The sequence below is a fragment of the Podarcis pityusensis genome (genome assembly GCF_964106645.2).
Source record: "Podarcis pityusensis genome assembly, chromosome: 6".
Classification (NCBI taxonomy): domain Eukaryota; kingdom Metazoa; phylum Chordata; class Lepidosauria; order Squamata; family Lacertidae; genus Podarcis; species Podarcis pityusensis.
The window spans coordinates 55839369-55853308 of NC_138030.1; the positions used below are offsets into that span (position 1 = coordinate 55839369).

The window sequence follows — 13940 nt, forward strand, 5'->3', positions numbered from 1 at the left end:
CTTTTACTTTAGACTCAATAGAAGCAGTTCACATGTTCAGCTGTGATGTTATTGAGTAATATAGTTGCCTGTGTGAATAAGCCTTAAGAGTACATGAAGTTTATATGTGGGCATATTCCACATTTCTACAGAGCGTTGAACTACATTCAAAGTTGAAACAGAATGACGGTATTTTTATTCTAATGAGAACCAAACTTGAACCATAATTGGAATCGTCTTATTGAACCTGAACTGGAGCTAAGACAAAAAAAAAAAAGTTTTTGGATCACTAGTTAAGAGAAGTTCAGCATCTTTTTTTTCAAATTAAATATGAAAAATGTTGCTAAAATCAAGGATAATGTTGTTTTCATTATAAAACATTACTACAAATAACTAATAGACCTCAGAGTGCTCCCAGAGGTCTGCCCCACTATAATGAGAATTGAAAGAGATTAACCCACTATAGTAAAGATGGGGAGGAGGAAGCGAAACTGGCGCAAGATGTACACCATATGTGATAGCATGCCTCAGGCACTCTCCCCAACAACACCACAACACTGAGAAAGAGGTGTAATGCCGTCTGATTCCAGGAAGATAGTGGCTCACCAGTTTTACTATACAAACCATTTCCTGTACACACAGCTTAGTTCAGGTATCATCTATCCCCAAATACTTTGCTAGCAAATCAAGAGGCCAAAACCACTGCTTCCCACTCCCACTCCCACACCTTCCCAGCAGCAGCTCTCCTTAACTGCTCCCTAACAGTACATTCAATTCTGATTATTACTATTATATTTTGCTTCACGGGAAGAATGTTGGTTTGAAAAAGTTTGCGCAAGTAAACAAATTGACAGTATTTCCCCCTGGCTTATTTAGTCAAAACCTGGACCCAAACCCTATAAAATGCACCTGAAACTAAAGTTTGAAAGGGCAAATACAAATGCTAGTTTGGCTGTTTCAGCTTCCAGGTTTACGACCCAATCCTATGGCTCTTGTAGCGCCCAACCAAGCACAATAAATTGGACATAACTACCTAAGGCCACACCAACCTTAGCACAACTGATATCAGATGCAGGATAGGACACAATTATCATTGCACTAGCACTTTTGCTTGTGCCACAGTGCTGGTGGAACTGGCTGAGCCACAACGCTGCATCAGCACAACAGTGTAGGCTGATATTACTGAGTCAACATTGTTCTCCTCTGTCAGATATAATACAGCAAGTGTAGAAAAGTAGCACAATCAGGAGCAGGCCACACAGTTGCACCAATAGGAACCAGGTTGGGTCATGTTCTATCCTAAGGAGGCCTCTTAGCTACTCTGAACTGATCTACATTTGCATGTCCAGCCTACAAAATTTAAGTGGGATAATAAGCATAATGGAATTGCAACTGACAGTAAAGTTCAATGGACCTGACATAAGAAGTCACTCATTGTAAGCCACACAATATGCTACTAGAAGAACAATTGTTTTGATTACCAGTCATGGGGTGCAATCTGACACTTACAACCATACTTTCATTCATTCTTCGCTTTCCCCCTGTAACCCCCTACACACCACCAAGAACTGTTCCAGGTGGTCCCCCAACCCTCGGAGCAAAATTTGAGAGTGCATAGAAGCAGGGATGCCAACTGGAATAAATATATGGGGGGGCAGGTGAGTTCCACCCTGCATATTGATTACAATAGGTGGTGTACACACACCATCTGAACGTCAATGCCCATCAACTTTGGGGGTGGTGCCCCCGAAAATATTTTATTGGGGGAGGGGCAAAGGGACCTCAGCCCCTCGGAGTTGGCTCCTATGGTTACAGTGACTGCTGCGGCTGGAGAGGATGTTTTGTTGCAGCTGGGGCAGATGTGCTGATGCAGGTGGACCATGGTGTTTATTCTTCCTGTGCGCCTCCCAGCGATCATTCCTCCCCGGGTCACTGCTGTGAATACACAACCAGACTGATTGCCTCCAGTTGTTGTGGTTGTCTACAATGTATTCCCACACAGTAGGCTTCAAGTTGACAGACTTTGTGTCATGTTTGGGCCTGGTGTCTGAAGCCAGTAGAGTCCTTTGAAAGCAACTGAAATGAAAGTAGACTCTGTTGAAATCAATTATATTTACTTGCATGTAAATATATTTAGCACTGGAGTGTTAAGAGTCTTGACTCACCTCTCAGGCCTTTGATTCACCCACCTGACCCATCTACCAATACAAAGACTAGGGTATAGGAATTAATGTCTTAATAGACAACAAAAATTGGAATGTTGGTAGTTTTATTTGCAGGGGGAAAAAAAGTTTGTCCAGAACTCTCCAACTCTGTTTGGTGCTGAGGTTCAGCTTTGGAGCATGTTAAATAACAATAAAGAAAATGTCTCTGAAAATATATTGAGTGTAACAATTACTGTCCAGCCTTATATATATATTAACTACTGGGTTTATTCCTACTGACACAAACTAGATGTGCTTTACGCCTTTGGTCCCAAATGTGGTTCCTGTGGGCACTACAGGGTTCTTGAGACTGGTGGCTTGCATGGACACTGCTATTTTCTTGTGTTTTCTTTTTCTTTTTTCACCATTGGTTGGCTGTCTGGAAAGCAAAATGCCATCCTCTCCTTCCTTTCCCTAGAAGGCCTCTAGCTCTAGGCCCCATGTGGGCATGTTTTACCTGCTTTGTTTGTGGGTGTTGCCTGCTTTTTCTTTCCTTTGGTGGGGAGCTGGTTTGTTTGAGGGTTATTTTTTTAATAGCGCTTGGTTTTGTCTGTTTCAGTTGTGCAGTCTCCTTATTTTGTCTGTGCTTTATTTGTTTTCGGGTGTGTTGGTGTTGCTTAAAGCTGTGATATGTGTTTCTGGGTATTTCGTGGTACTTACATTATAGGTTTCCAAATGTAACCCAGGCCCAAAAACAGTTGGGAGTCCCTAATTTGGACTTATTTAGCACTTTTGAGTCAACCTACCTTTCAGAGAGGACAACCTGTCTGGAGTTCATTCCTGGATTCTGTTTCTTACTTAAAAGGACACGTTGAATTCACTTCTTGATTCTGCAGCTCACTTAGGTTTGGTGCAGCTCCCACGCCTTAAAATGTTTAGAATACATTTCAATCCACCTATATGAGGGGCATCTAAACCCTTTTTGCCCTACTGCCTTCTGTCTTGTACACCAGGGCTCCTCTCTTTCTCATTCCTGCATTGGAAATAAGCAGCAATGCTGACAAACCCGCTTTCCATTTTCTCCAAGGTGCAGCAGTAGACACAAGTCTGGCGGGAGGGCAACGGGGTGGGGTGGGAGAGAGAGAGAGAGAAGTGAACGTTTTTTCGTTTGCTACAGTCGGAGCAATCTGACATTGACCCTTCAACGTGACCTTGTCTGGGCCGTCTCCTTAGTAACGGAGACCCAGCGAGAGAAAACCTGCAGATCGCCTCCTTTAGCTACCTTTCTACCGGTCTGATGTCACTATTCCCGGGTGGCAAGGGGTGGGTGGGTGGGGGGCCGTGGAAAAGGAAAGGAATCTTCGAGGAGAGATTAGCTATTTTGCTTCGCGGCGCGGGGAGGAAAAATAAGATTGTGGCGCGGAGGGCACACTCACTACACGTAGCCTTAACTTTTGGCCCGCCTCCTTTACCCGTCTCTGCGCTGATCTGGCAAAAAATCCTTGCAAGTTTAAGACAGAGAGATTAAAAAAAAAAAAAAGCGTGCTTGCATCGTTTTGGCGGCTTGGCTCGTATCTAGGGCTAGAGAAGAGCTCTTCAGTGACGTCAAAACCCTATAGGGAGCCCTGGAGATGACAGGGGCTTGGGCGGGAGCGGGGTTTGGGATCCGTACGAAAGGTAGATGCAGCAAAGGGAAAGCAGCAAGAAAAGGGGCGCGCGCGCGCGCGCCAGCTTGTGCTTGGGGGGCGCGCGCGATTTCCTTTCAAGTGCGCGGCATAAGTTCCTTCGAGCCCCAGGCCCTCCGCGAGAGCAGGCAGGGCCCCGTCCGTTCGTCCGGCGACGCGGGACAGGGAGGCCTGCTGCTGCCCGCCAACAGCATCGGGGGAAAGAGGCGAGTGGGAGGCGCCCTCGGCGGGACTCGCCCTCCCGCGCAAGGCCTTCCTGCTTTTGCCGGCAACTCGCTGGCGCCTCCTTAAATCTCTGCCGTTAGAATGTGGGCGGGTGTTTCAAGTCAAAGAGCGCTCAAATGTTTTTCCTTTTCAAAAAAAGCTGATGCGGGGGGGGGGTGAGGAAAGAGAGAGAGAGAGAGAGAGAGAGAGAGAGAGGAAGAAGAAGAAGAAGAAGAAAGAAGAAGGAGACCGAGAAGCGGGGAAGCAGAAGCAGCAGCAGAAGGAAGAGCCGGCTTCCCTGGGCTGCGACCGGCGAAGGGTTCCTGCAGAGGGGGCTGCTTGCTTGCAAAGAGCCGGGCGAAGAGTGGCGACCCCGGCAGGCGCTTTTTGCAGGAAGCTGCCTTTGCCTCTCCGCAGCCTTTTCCAGAGCGATGCGAGGCAAAGGCTCCTGTCAAAGAAGCGACGGCGGCAGCTCCTGACCCGCCACCCCCCCCCCCGGCACCTCTCTCTCCCTCGCTGCCGCCCGCGGTTGAATGAAGGCGGGGAAACCAGCAGCAAAGCGACGCCAGGAGAGAGGCGCGGACGCTCCAGAGAAACGGCGGCGACTCCTCTCCCGCGCACGCCTGTGCACAGGCTAGAGATCGCTGGTGACCGCCGAGCTCCGCCCGAAGCATGCCGCCGCCGCTGCCGGGTCCCCGGAGCCCCCGTCGCCCTTGGTCGGGTGGCGCGGAGCAGGGGGGACTCCTGCGCTTCCAGCAACCTCGGGGAAGGGAGGCAGGGAGGGAGGGCAGCCGATCTGGCAGCTCCGGCTGCGGTTAACTCCTTCGCTGCCGCTGCTTGGAGAAAAGGAAGGTCCTGGGAGCTGGTTTGTGCGACCCCCACGAGACTACGAGGGGAGGTTCTTCGGTGGAAAGGAGCGCGCGTCGGATCTCGGGCGTCCCCGCTGGAAAGAGCGGTGAGTCCTTTCCTTTTCCCCCCATCTCCGCTTCCCTCCCCGCCTCCACCTTGTTCTTCACCTTCTCTGCTTCTCCTCGCACGTTTGGCTTAGCGCGGCCGTGTTTCTCTGGCCGCGTACTACACTGGCTGCAAGGGTACATATCAATTTATTTCCCACTGGCCAAGGTCCTCCAGGAGGGGGGGAGCGTTGTGCGTGTTAGAGGTGCAGAGATCTGCTTTTCAAGCGGAGCTGCAGCAGTGTGCGTCACGTGTGAACCCAAGGGGCGGGCTTTTGGCAAGGAGCTTCTTTACGAGTATTTACTACAAGGTCTACTCCAGAAGATTAACATCCCCACTCCTTCTGTCAGTTTCCGATGCCATGCCCGGCTAAAAAGAGCGATAGTAATAATAATAACAATAAAAATTGCAAGCGCAAGTCATCTGCTCGCTGCCGATCGTCCGCAAGGAATGGCCGAACCTTTTGCGAATGAGTTGGCGTCCGCAGCTGCCAGAGGGGACCTAGCGCAACTTAAAAATTTGTTGGAAAATAATGTAAACGTCAATGCACAAAATGGATTTGGGAGGACTGCGCTGCAGGTTGGTATCCAGACGGACAGAGGCAATCTTTCGCCACTAGGTGAACTGGTTTGACGGGGACGCGAACCGTTTTTAAGAGGGGAGGAAAAAAAAAACACCCAGCATTTTTTAAAAAGCGAGTTGGTTGCCATATTTTATAACTTTAGCGGTTCCAACTCCCTAAAGTGACGTACTTTAAGTAAAACTGGTCAGTAATGCTTTTAAAAAAATATCTGTAGACTAACTCGTCCACACGTTAATTCGATTTTTTTTAAAAAAGAAAAACAACCCTTTTTCTGGGGCAGGGAAGCAAGTGGCGGAGGGGGGAGGGGGAGGGAACGAAACCATCCGGGCTAGGTCGTCTTTCACTGCAGGTCGGTAAACACCTCCTTTCTATTCTTTGAAATCCCGATAATATGTTTAGCTTTCTAAAAGCGGGGGTGCTCTCTTTCTGATGGGAGCGAGGTCAGTTTGGGGCTTCACTCTCCTGCTCTCTTTCTCTCTCTCCCCGCGGTGATCGCTCCCCCCCCCCCCAAGTTTACTATCTGCACTGCATAGCTAAGATGTACATTAAAATAGTTGGGCGATCTGAATCTCTGGAAAGACAGTGCCCTGGATTATTATTTTTAAAAGTGTTTTGGTGGGTCGCTACGCGGCGAAGATTTCCTTGCCGTAGGTACCATCCTTGTATACACCCATTTCCACTGTTTAGATTTAGAGGCGGCAGCTGGAGCCCTTCCAGTTCCTAAAATCCTGGACCCGCTGAAAGATGTTTTCTTTTAAGAACATCGCATAACGGTGCTGAAAGTGTTACAATGCACGAGGGAAATAAAAGTGGGGGGGGGGGGGACAGTCACGCAAGAGATGTGGAAACGTAGGTGAAAGCCTGCGACTGGGGTTTTTTGGGTGTGTTTTTTGTGCCAGGCAGAGGATCAAGAGTGCAGTTGGGACTACTGATTAGGCTTCTCAAAGAAAAGGGATTTGTGCTTTAAACTACAAAAAGGTGATCCACATGTCTCATATGTTGGTGGGTGCTAAAGAGAGAGAGAGAGAGAAACAGAAGCCCCCTTTTGTAAGGGAGTTAAAAAATAATAATAACCCTGCCTGTGAGCTATCTCTCCCCCCCCCCCCCACTTTACAATTCCTTTCAATAATCCTTAAATTATTTCCTTTTCTGAGAGCAATGACAATGCCCAGAGGTCTTCTAGGCTCTTTTTCTCCTACCGACCTACAAATAGGAAAGCTTCAAGGCCCACAGGGCCGGGAGGTTGTTGAGTAAAGCAGGGTTTGTGTGTGTGTGTGTGTGTGTGTGTGTAGGTTTCTGCCTCTAAAATGGATCTCCAATTTCTCTTCTAAGTGCAGAACCAACGAGTTGTTGCAGGAGCAGATCACAACAATTGAATGGCACATTTTGCCATTTTAAAAAATAATTACAGGGGTGTATTTTCTAGGCAGAGATGGATCAGGGAACTCTCTTGGCTGCCCGTGTATCTTTTCCAACACCCACTTTTTATTGCTCCTTCATCGTAAACAAGGATTTGACGCACACTACCAAATGTGCACACAAACAAACGCACACACTCCTCTAGAATAAAAGCTAAACATAGAAGAGGCTGACTACTTATTTTCAGTATGTATAATCCAGAGAAAACTAGTGGGTGGATGATAGAATTTGAGAAAGTTGATAGTCAACACAGTCCCCAATATTGCTTACTCTATATTATACCAAAGAAAGTGAAAACACACTTTGGCTTTGGTCCTCTAGCTCATCCAGACAGCATTTCGCTATTATTTTCTCTGACCTTTTCTCCTTCCTCACCGTCTGCATTTTGAATTTGGATGTTTTAAAGCAGGCCTCTCTCTCTTTTAGATTTGGCCAAGCTCTTAGGCCTTTTCTTTCGTATCTGTCCCCTTCCCTTGTCAAAACAATACTACATCAGCAACCTGCACATCTGAAATGGTATACTAAATGAAACTTGTTCCACATCCTGATCCTGCTTTCCTTACTTACCTCAAATTGCACAAGGTGTAATAAGGCCCTGCTGAGTGAGAGTTTAAAATGTTTCGGGAGTCCCTGTTGTGTTGGAGGTGTTGGGAAGCCACTCACCTTGCTGAGTGTTTTGCAAATACTTAACATTACTATTAATTTCCAGAAGACTTAGCAGTCCTCTTGGCCATTTGCAGCCCAGACCTGCCTGAGAGAAGTCAGATGATATACAGCAAAGCATGCAGGTATCGCCTAGTCAATATTCCACATTGTAGATGCCATTCACACTTACTGCTGTTGTATCGTCTGGCTCTCACTTCCCCACCCACCTCAACAAAGTTTGGACATACTTATTTTTACAGCTCTTTCCAGTTTTGTTTACTGTAAGTGTTCCCCCTTGTTTATGCTAAGAGAGGAAGGCAAAATTCCTTGCAGTAGAAAATTGTATGGAGCAGATAGGCAGACAGACAGATAGCTATTCCTTTCGAGAAGAGTGGGTAGAATAGAGCTGGGGGTGGGGGGGGTGGAATTGAAAGCAAATAAGGAACACATCATGCTTCAAAACTGGCTGTTCCAAAAAGAAAAGAACTTGACCGAAACATAACCTTCAATGTGTGATATTACAAAAGAACTGACTGCAATTTTCCCCCAAGTCATTATGAAGATTCAGAATGCCTGAGGGTCTCTCTGAACTAGGCAGACCTGTTCCTGTGCTGAAAAATATTATGCAGGTTCCATATTGCAATTTTTAAAATTATTTATTTTAAAATGGCAATATCAGACTACCTTTGCCTTAGCAGGAAGCAGTATGAAAGATGCTGAATCATCAGAGCCATCCTTCTAGTGGCAGTTGGAGTGCTTTCACAAAAAGTAAAAAAAAAAGGGGGGGGAAGGACCTTTAGGGAAGCCAACAACCTTTGAAAACTTTTCCATTCAAACAAAGCCTAAGAATTTGAGGAATATGTTTGTCCCTCTCCATTTATTAGAGGAAACCAGGATGTGTGTTCATTTGCATTCTTGTGATTATAGAGATACCAAATGAAACTAAGATTGTGATCTTCTTATGCACTTTTACTTGAAATTAAGGCTAACTGAATTCAGTAGAAGACTCTTCTGAGTAAAGACATTCATGAGGGTGCACTGTCAACAGGTGTGGCACACCTGCTGTTCTCAATTATTCATGTGTCATCTTTTTAAAAAACAAGCAAACTTTTTAGTCTAAAATATGGACCTAACAGGGTTGTGTTGTAGCTCACTGCCAAGGCAGGAGCAGAAGAACTCTGTTCCTAGTACTATTCCAGCCCTCTCATCTCATCATTGGAACTGACTCTCACCTTTACTGAAGTTTTCTCCTTTCCCTGGCTCAGTCTGACAGAGTTTCCTTTTGGGTCTGACTCCGTTTTTTTATTTCCGTGTGTCATGGTCCGTCCCCCGCGCACTCCCCCCCCCCCCAAGAAACACATCTAAAGTAAATGCCCCAAAGCTTGCATTTCTACCAACAAGTCAGTGCAGTTCAATGTATTATCTCAACCTGCTTATGTGCCTTTGACTTCTGATATCATCTGTTCTGATATGACTAAATCGCACTTGAAGGTTAACAAGGGGGTGGGTGGGAAGAGTGGGATTATTGAATGCTTACGTGACTCCCGACCATGGTGGGATGTTTTGGGGTTGTTTTTTTTAATTACAATAAACCAACTGCTAAACAGACACTTTGTCCGCCCCACCTCATGATGAGGACGAAATATCAAGATGGGAAACAGTTTTATCTCAAGACCTCGTTATTTCACTCGAGGAAACGCGCCTAGGGTACAAAACCCCTTGGGTTTCAATGGGACCCGCTCTCCAAGGCTGAGGTCAGCGCGCAGGGGCTGAGGGGAATGATATTGGCGGGGAAAACACACGGAGGTTCCCTGAACGGTTTCGCTCTCCGCCTTCAGGATCCTCCGTCGCCAAGAAACGCACACCCGCACGTTTTAAGTAGGTCTGCCACTTCAATTATTCCCTGCTCTGCGTCAGAAGAGATATCCTCCCTCGCGACTCTTCTGGGGAATTGAATCCTTCGTAACCCTAAGAGGAAAGAATATCCCCCCATCGCCTCAGTAGAATTATCTCCTTTAATTTTGTTTTTCCCCCTCCCAGCACAGAAATTCTGAGGGGCAATGGTGACTGGGCAGGTGGAACTTCTCCATCACCTGCCTGGGAAAAGACCTGAGCCTCTGCCTTTGTCACCTGGCTGTTAAAAGCGGGCTGGGGCGAGATGGCATCCCTTAGGAAGGGAGGCAGCGGAGCCCCGAGGACGGAGCAGTCAGGGGAGCTCGAAAAAGACAGCAGCTGGCGCCACCTTCTTCCACCGAAATGGTGGCGTAGGGAGGGCAGAGGATAATCGTTAGGTGCGCCCCCCCCCACGAGCCCTCGACCCAGTGAAATACAAATCAATAGGCTGGGTTCTCCGACCCAGGTCAAGCGACGGCTCTCTGAGGTAAGGACGCCCTAGGGTGCTATGGTGAGGTACAGGCTCGCGTAACGTGTGAACGCAACTCAGCCGTGTGTTTTTTGTTCCCCTCCCTCTCCCCCTTGTCTTTCCCGCCTTCTCCCGTCAGGTGATGAAGCTGGGCAACCCGGAGATCGCTCGGCAGCTGCTTCGGCGGGGCGCCGACCCGGACCTGAAGGACCGCACCGGCTTCGCCGTCTTGCACGACGCGGCGCGCGCGGGCTTCCTGGACACGCTGCAGACTTTGCTGGAGTTCAATGCGAACGTGAACGTGGAGGACGCCGAGGGCAACCTGCCCTTGCACTTGGCCGCGCAGGAGGGCCACCTGCCCGTCGTGGCCTTCCTGCTGGAGCGCACGGCCAGCCGCGTGGGGCACCGCAACAGGAAGGGCGACACCGCCTACGACCTGGCTCAGCTCTATAGGAGGAGCGCCGTCGCCAAGCTGCTCGAGGGCCGCGCAGGAGGCAGCGGGCGGACGGAGGGCGCCGCCGGCAGCGGGGACTGAAGCCCCTGGCCGCGCCTGGCTCGCTCGGACTCCGGCAGAAGGAGGGAGAGCCTCTGCCTTCCCTGCCCACCCTCCACCGCCCCTTCTCCCCCTGTCCCGTCTCTCCATCTTAACCAAACCACACCAGTAAATATTGTAGGTCTCTTTCCATTGCAGACGTGGGGGTGATTTTCTTTCTTTCTCTGGAAGAAGAAGAAATATCACGCCAGTAGCAGCAGCTTTTCTCAAAGGCGGGAGAATAAAACCAGCCTGACGGCCGGTGGCTTTCTCTCTCTCTCTCTTTCTGTCTCTCTCTCGCTCTGTGCCTCTGTCTCTCTTAATTCTTTTTTTACTCGGTTTATTCCGTCCCTTAAAAAAACAAAAAACAACCCTCCCCTGCCAACACAACTTGCATAAGGACCTTCTTTATGTTTGCAGATGACTTTCCTCTTTCTTCTTCTTTTAAAGATCTTTGAAAGTTTACTGTGATTTCTCCTCCCCTCCCCTGAATATCATCTTGCCTAACAAAAGTTAAAAGAATATGAAAAAAACACATGAAGGAGTGTGTGACATGATGTGAAAAGGGCTTCTTTGCCCAAAAGGGGGAAGAAAGTGGGAGGGGAATAAGAACTTCGGTTGTGTTTAGATACATCTAGATACTTAACTAGATGGTGACACTAACAAAAGCTTTTAATTTTGTATTTCTTGCGATTGTGGCTGCCATCCTAAACCATTTGCAGTGCAATCCTATATGTGTGTATTCAGAAGGAAGTCCCACTGAGTTCAATGGGGCCAAATCCTGGATTGCAGCCTTGATTTGAAGAAAGTGATGTTGAAATAATTGGGATTTACTTCAGAGTAAACGTGTTTAGGATTGAGGTTTAGTGGGTTAACAGAGTGTGTCTGTGCTGGGGCAGGGGAGGGAGAGAAGCAAAACGTGTCTGGGTGTTTGTTTTAATGTCGAAGGTTCAGAAATTCATCAGGAAAAAAGTATTTGCTTTTTATAGATTTGTTTATAAAGATCAGTTTTCCCCTCGCTGAATTTCACATGAATAAGGTTTTACCAATTTGCTTTTCACAAAATGATATTATGACCACAAACACAGCAGTTTCGAAAACTGACCTTGCAATATGGAGATTAATTCATAAGATTAACTTGTGTTTACTGCCTTTTGGGGAGTGCTCCAAGAACGAGTCTTGTTTGGTTGAACACCATTTACTCCAGATAGTTCCATTTGTTCTCACATAATGAAGCCAGAACAAGAATGTCTTGTTATGGGTTAAGATTTGAAAACCGAGGTCAAAGCCTGCTTTTAGAAAGTCAATGAATCATCTTAAACGTCATTATATTGAATAAAAGCTGAAGGATTTAAAACATATTTTAAAAGCAAAAATGAGAAGGGGGGAAGTGATTTAAAATGGACAGTTTGAGTTCTGGTTTTTAAGCTTTCCAGTAGAAAAAAAGGAAGGGTATTAAAAACATTTATTTTGCATAGGAATAAACTACAAAATCTATAAGAGTTTTATCACATATTTAAAATGCTCTCACTTCTGATACTGCTTTCTGATTAAAAGCCTCAATGTGTTGCGAAGTTTGGAGCATATCTGTTTTTATTTTCACCGTGTTCAGCAAATAACTTCTTTTTTAAAAAAAATCGGACATGTCGCAGGACGGGTGTGTGGCCCTGTGAACGAAAGGACACATTGAAGGATGTGATTATCATAAACATGGGGGAATGTGGAAGTGTTTTAATTCAAGATTTTGGGTTGTTACTTCCAAGAGCGCAACATAGCCAGCTCGGTGTCGTTTCCCTGTCTGCGAAACTGTAATATTAGGCTTGAGAAATTGGTAAGATTTGCCCCCTTCCCCATTTTTTAAAAAAAAGAGTTTTAGAAGTGGCTCCGGACAGTTTTGTTCTCTGCTGAAATGAGTGTTTTATCTGAACTGCACGAGCTTATTCTGCACTGAACCGAGGTTTCAGAAGGGTCAGATTAAAAAACAGCGAGTTCCACCGCTAATAAAAACAGCGACCTTTACTGCAAGCCAGAATTTAACCCAATCATATCCTTTACTGAATGGTCTCTTTTTCTTGTGAAATCAAACTGTGGCCATTTAAAAGCAGATCAGAAGCCAAACGCTAACCCTGGATTTGCCATTTGATAAAGAATCTGATTTATTTATTTTTTAAAGGGGGGGGGTGAAGAGTTCTGGTCGGTTAAGCATGCAGTTGTACCAGCTTAATGAGCGTTAAAGGTTTTAGCTTTGGTTATCCAAAAAGCTAAACTATTAATATTCGAAGCTGGTGGTATATATAGTGACAGGCCTTTTAACAAGCGACAGGAGTTGGCTAATGGGTTCAAAAACAAAACACGGAGAGACACAAAATATAGTCAAATTTGTCATTGCTTTGCATTATTCGCGCAAAAGAAACGTTATGAACTCAGCGTGGTTTCAGAAATGAGTTTTACGGTTCCAGGGCTGTAAGGCCAGAAGAACAGGAACACTCATTTTCAAACAAGCAATAAAACCCCAAAGTTTCAGCATTATTTTTAGCCGACAAGAACTCTTGCCCTGGATATTGTCCGTCTAAAAGCAAAGAATGTGGATTTAGTCATGGGGACAGACCTAACCAACCTTTATAAAATATTGCATAAGCAATTGAAGATGTTAGGCTTTTAAAAATGTGCTTTACAGCCCAGTTCTTCCCATGACTACTCAGAAGTAAGTCCCCTTGAGTTTAGTGAGGCTTACATATAGACAAGTGTGTATAGGATTGCAGTCTTAAGCTACGAACCCAAGAGCACTGCTGAAGGGTGAGTGGCAACGATCCTCAATACCATGAACACTATTATTTTAAGAGCGCGTTTTGCCAAGTAAGCAAGCTGAAGCCATATTTCGCAAGCAAGCCTCCTTTCAATTGCACTCACTCCCCATTAGAGTATGCGCAGGATCGTGGCCCAAGAGGTGCTTATTTTAGCGTGCTGATCCTTGGAACCAAATATCCGACACACACACACACTGAAATCGAATACGAATACATACAGTATGTCTTGGGGTTAATGTTTAATAAACAGTCTAATAATATAGATAGGGATGAAGAAAATGTCAATTGGCTGCGATGCGCTGGGCGGAGGGGTGTGTGCGTGCACGCACTATAGCGTGTGCCTGCTACAAGATAACTCCTGTAGTCTTGGAAAGTAACTAGCAAAAGTTTCCATTAAACTTACTTTCAAGAAAGCACCATCAGGAAAAGCGTTTACAAACAGGACCAATATATTTCCGCAGAACTTCCTTCCATGGGAGAGCAAATGAGGTCAGAAAAGTCCTGTGGACTCCTATGGCTTAGCCTTAGGAAGGAAAGTGGCATTTATTTCGACAAGATTTCCTGCCAAGAAAGTGTGTTTAGGATTAGGGGAAGCTGACTTAGTGGGAGCAGGTTCAGCTGAAAGC

At 46.4% G+C, this 13940-nt stretch overlaps 1 protein-coding gene across 2 annotated transcripts; it reads left to right on the plus strand.

Annotated features, from left to right (window-relative positions):
- Positions 1-3918: 3918 nt before the first annotated feature.
- Positions 3919-12081, plus strand: CDKN2C (cyclin dependent kinase inhibitor 2C). 2 transcript variants are annotated; one of them, XM_081010617.1, is made up of 2 exons: positions 3919-4967; positions 10115-12081. In XM_081010617.1, exons 1-2 carry the CDS (start codon positions 4176-4178, stop codon positions 10508-10510), a joined length of 1188 nt encoding a protein of 395 aa, XP_080866743.1. In that variant the 5' UTR covers positions 3919-4175; the 3' UTR covers positions 10511-12081. The 2 variants fall into 2 exon arrangements, with proteins under 2 accessions (XP_080866743.1, XP_080866744.1); XM_081010618.1 differs by lacking the exon at positions 3919-4967 and adding an exon at positions 5282-5545.
- Positions 12082-13940: the final 1859 nt, after the last annotated feature.

Excerpts from the sequence above, each read along its gene's own strand:
- CDKN2C (XM_081010617.1), top strand. The coding sequence starts at position 4,176 with ATGCGGGGGGGGGGTGAGGAAAGAGAGAGAGAGAGAGAGAGAGAGAGA. Across the intron at positions 4,968-10,114 it reads CGTCCCCGCTGGAAAGAGCG|GTGATGAAGCTGGGCAACCC; the intron begins GTGAGTCCTTTC and ends TTCTCCCGTCAG.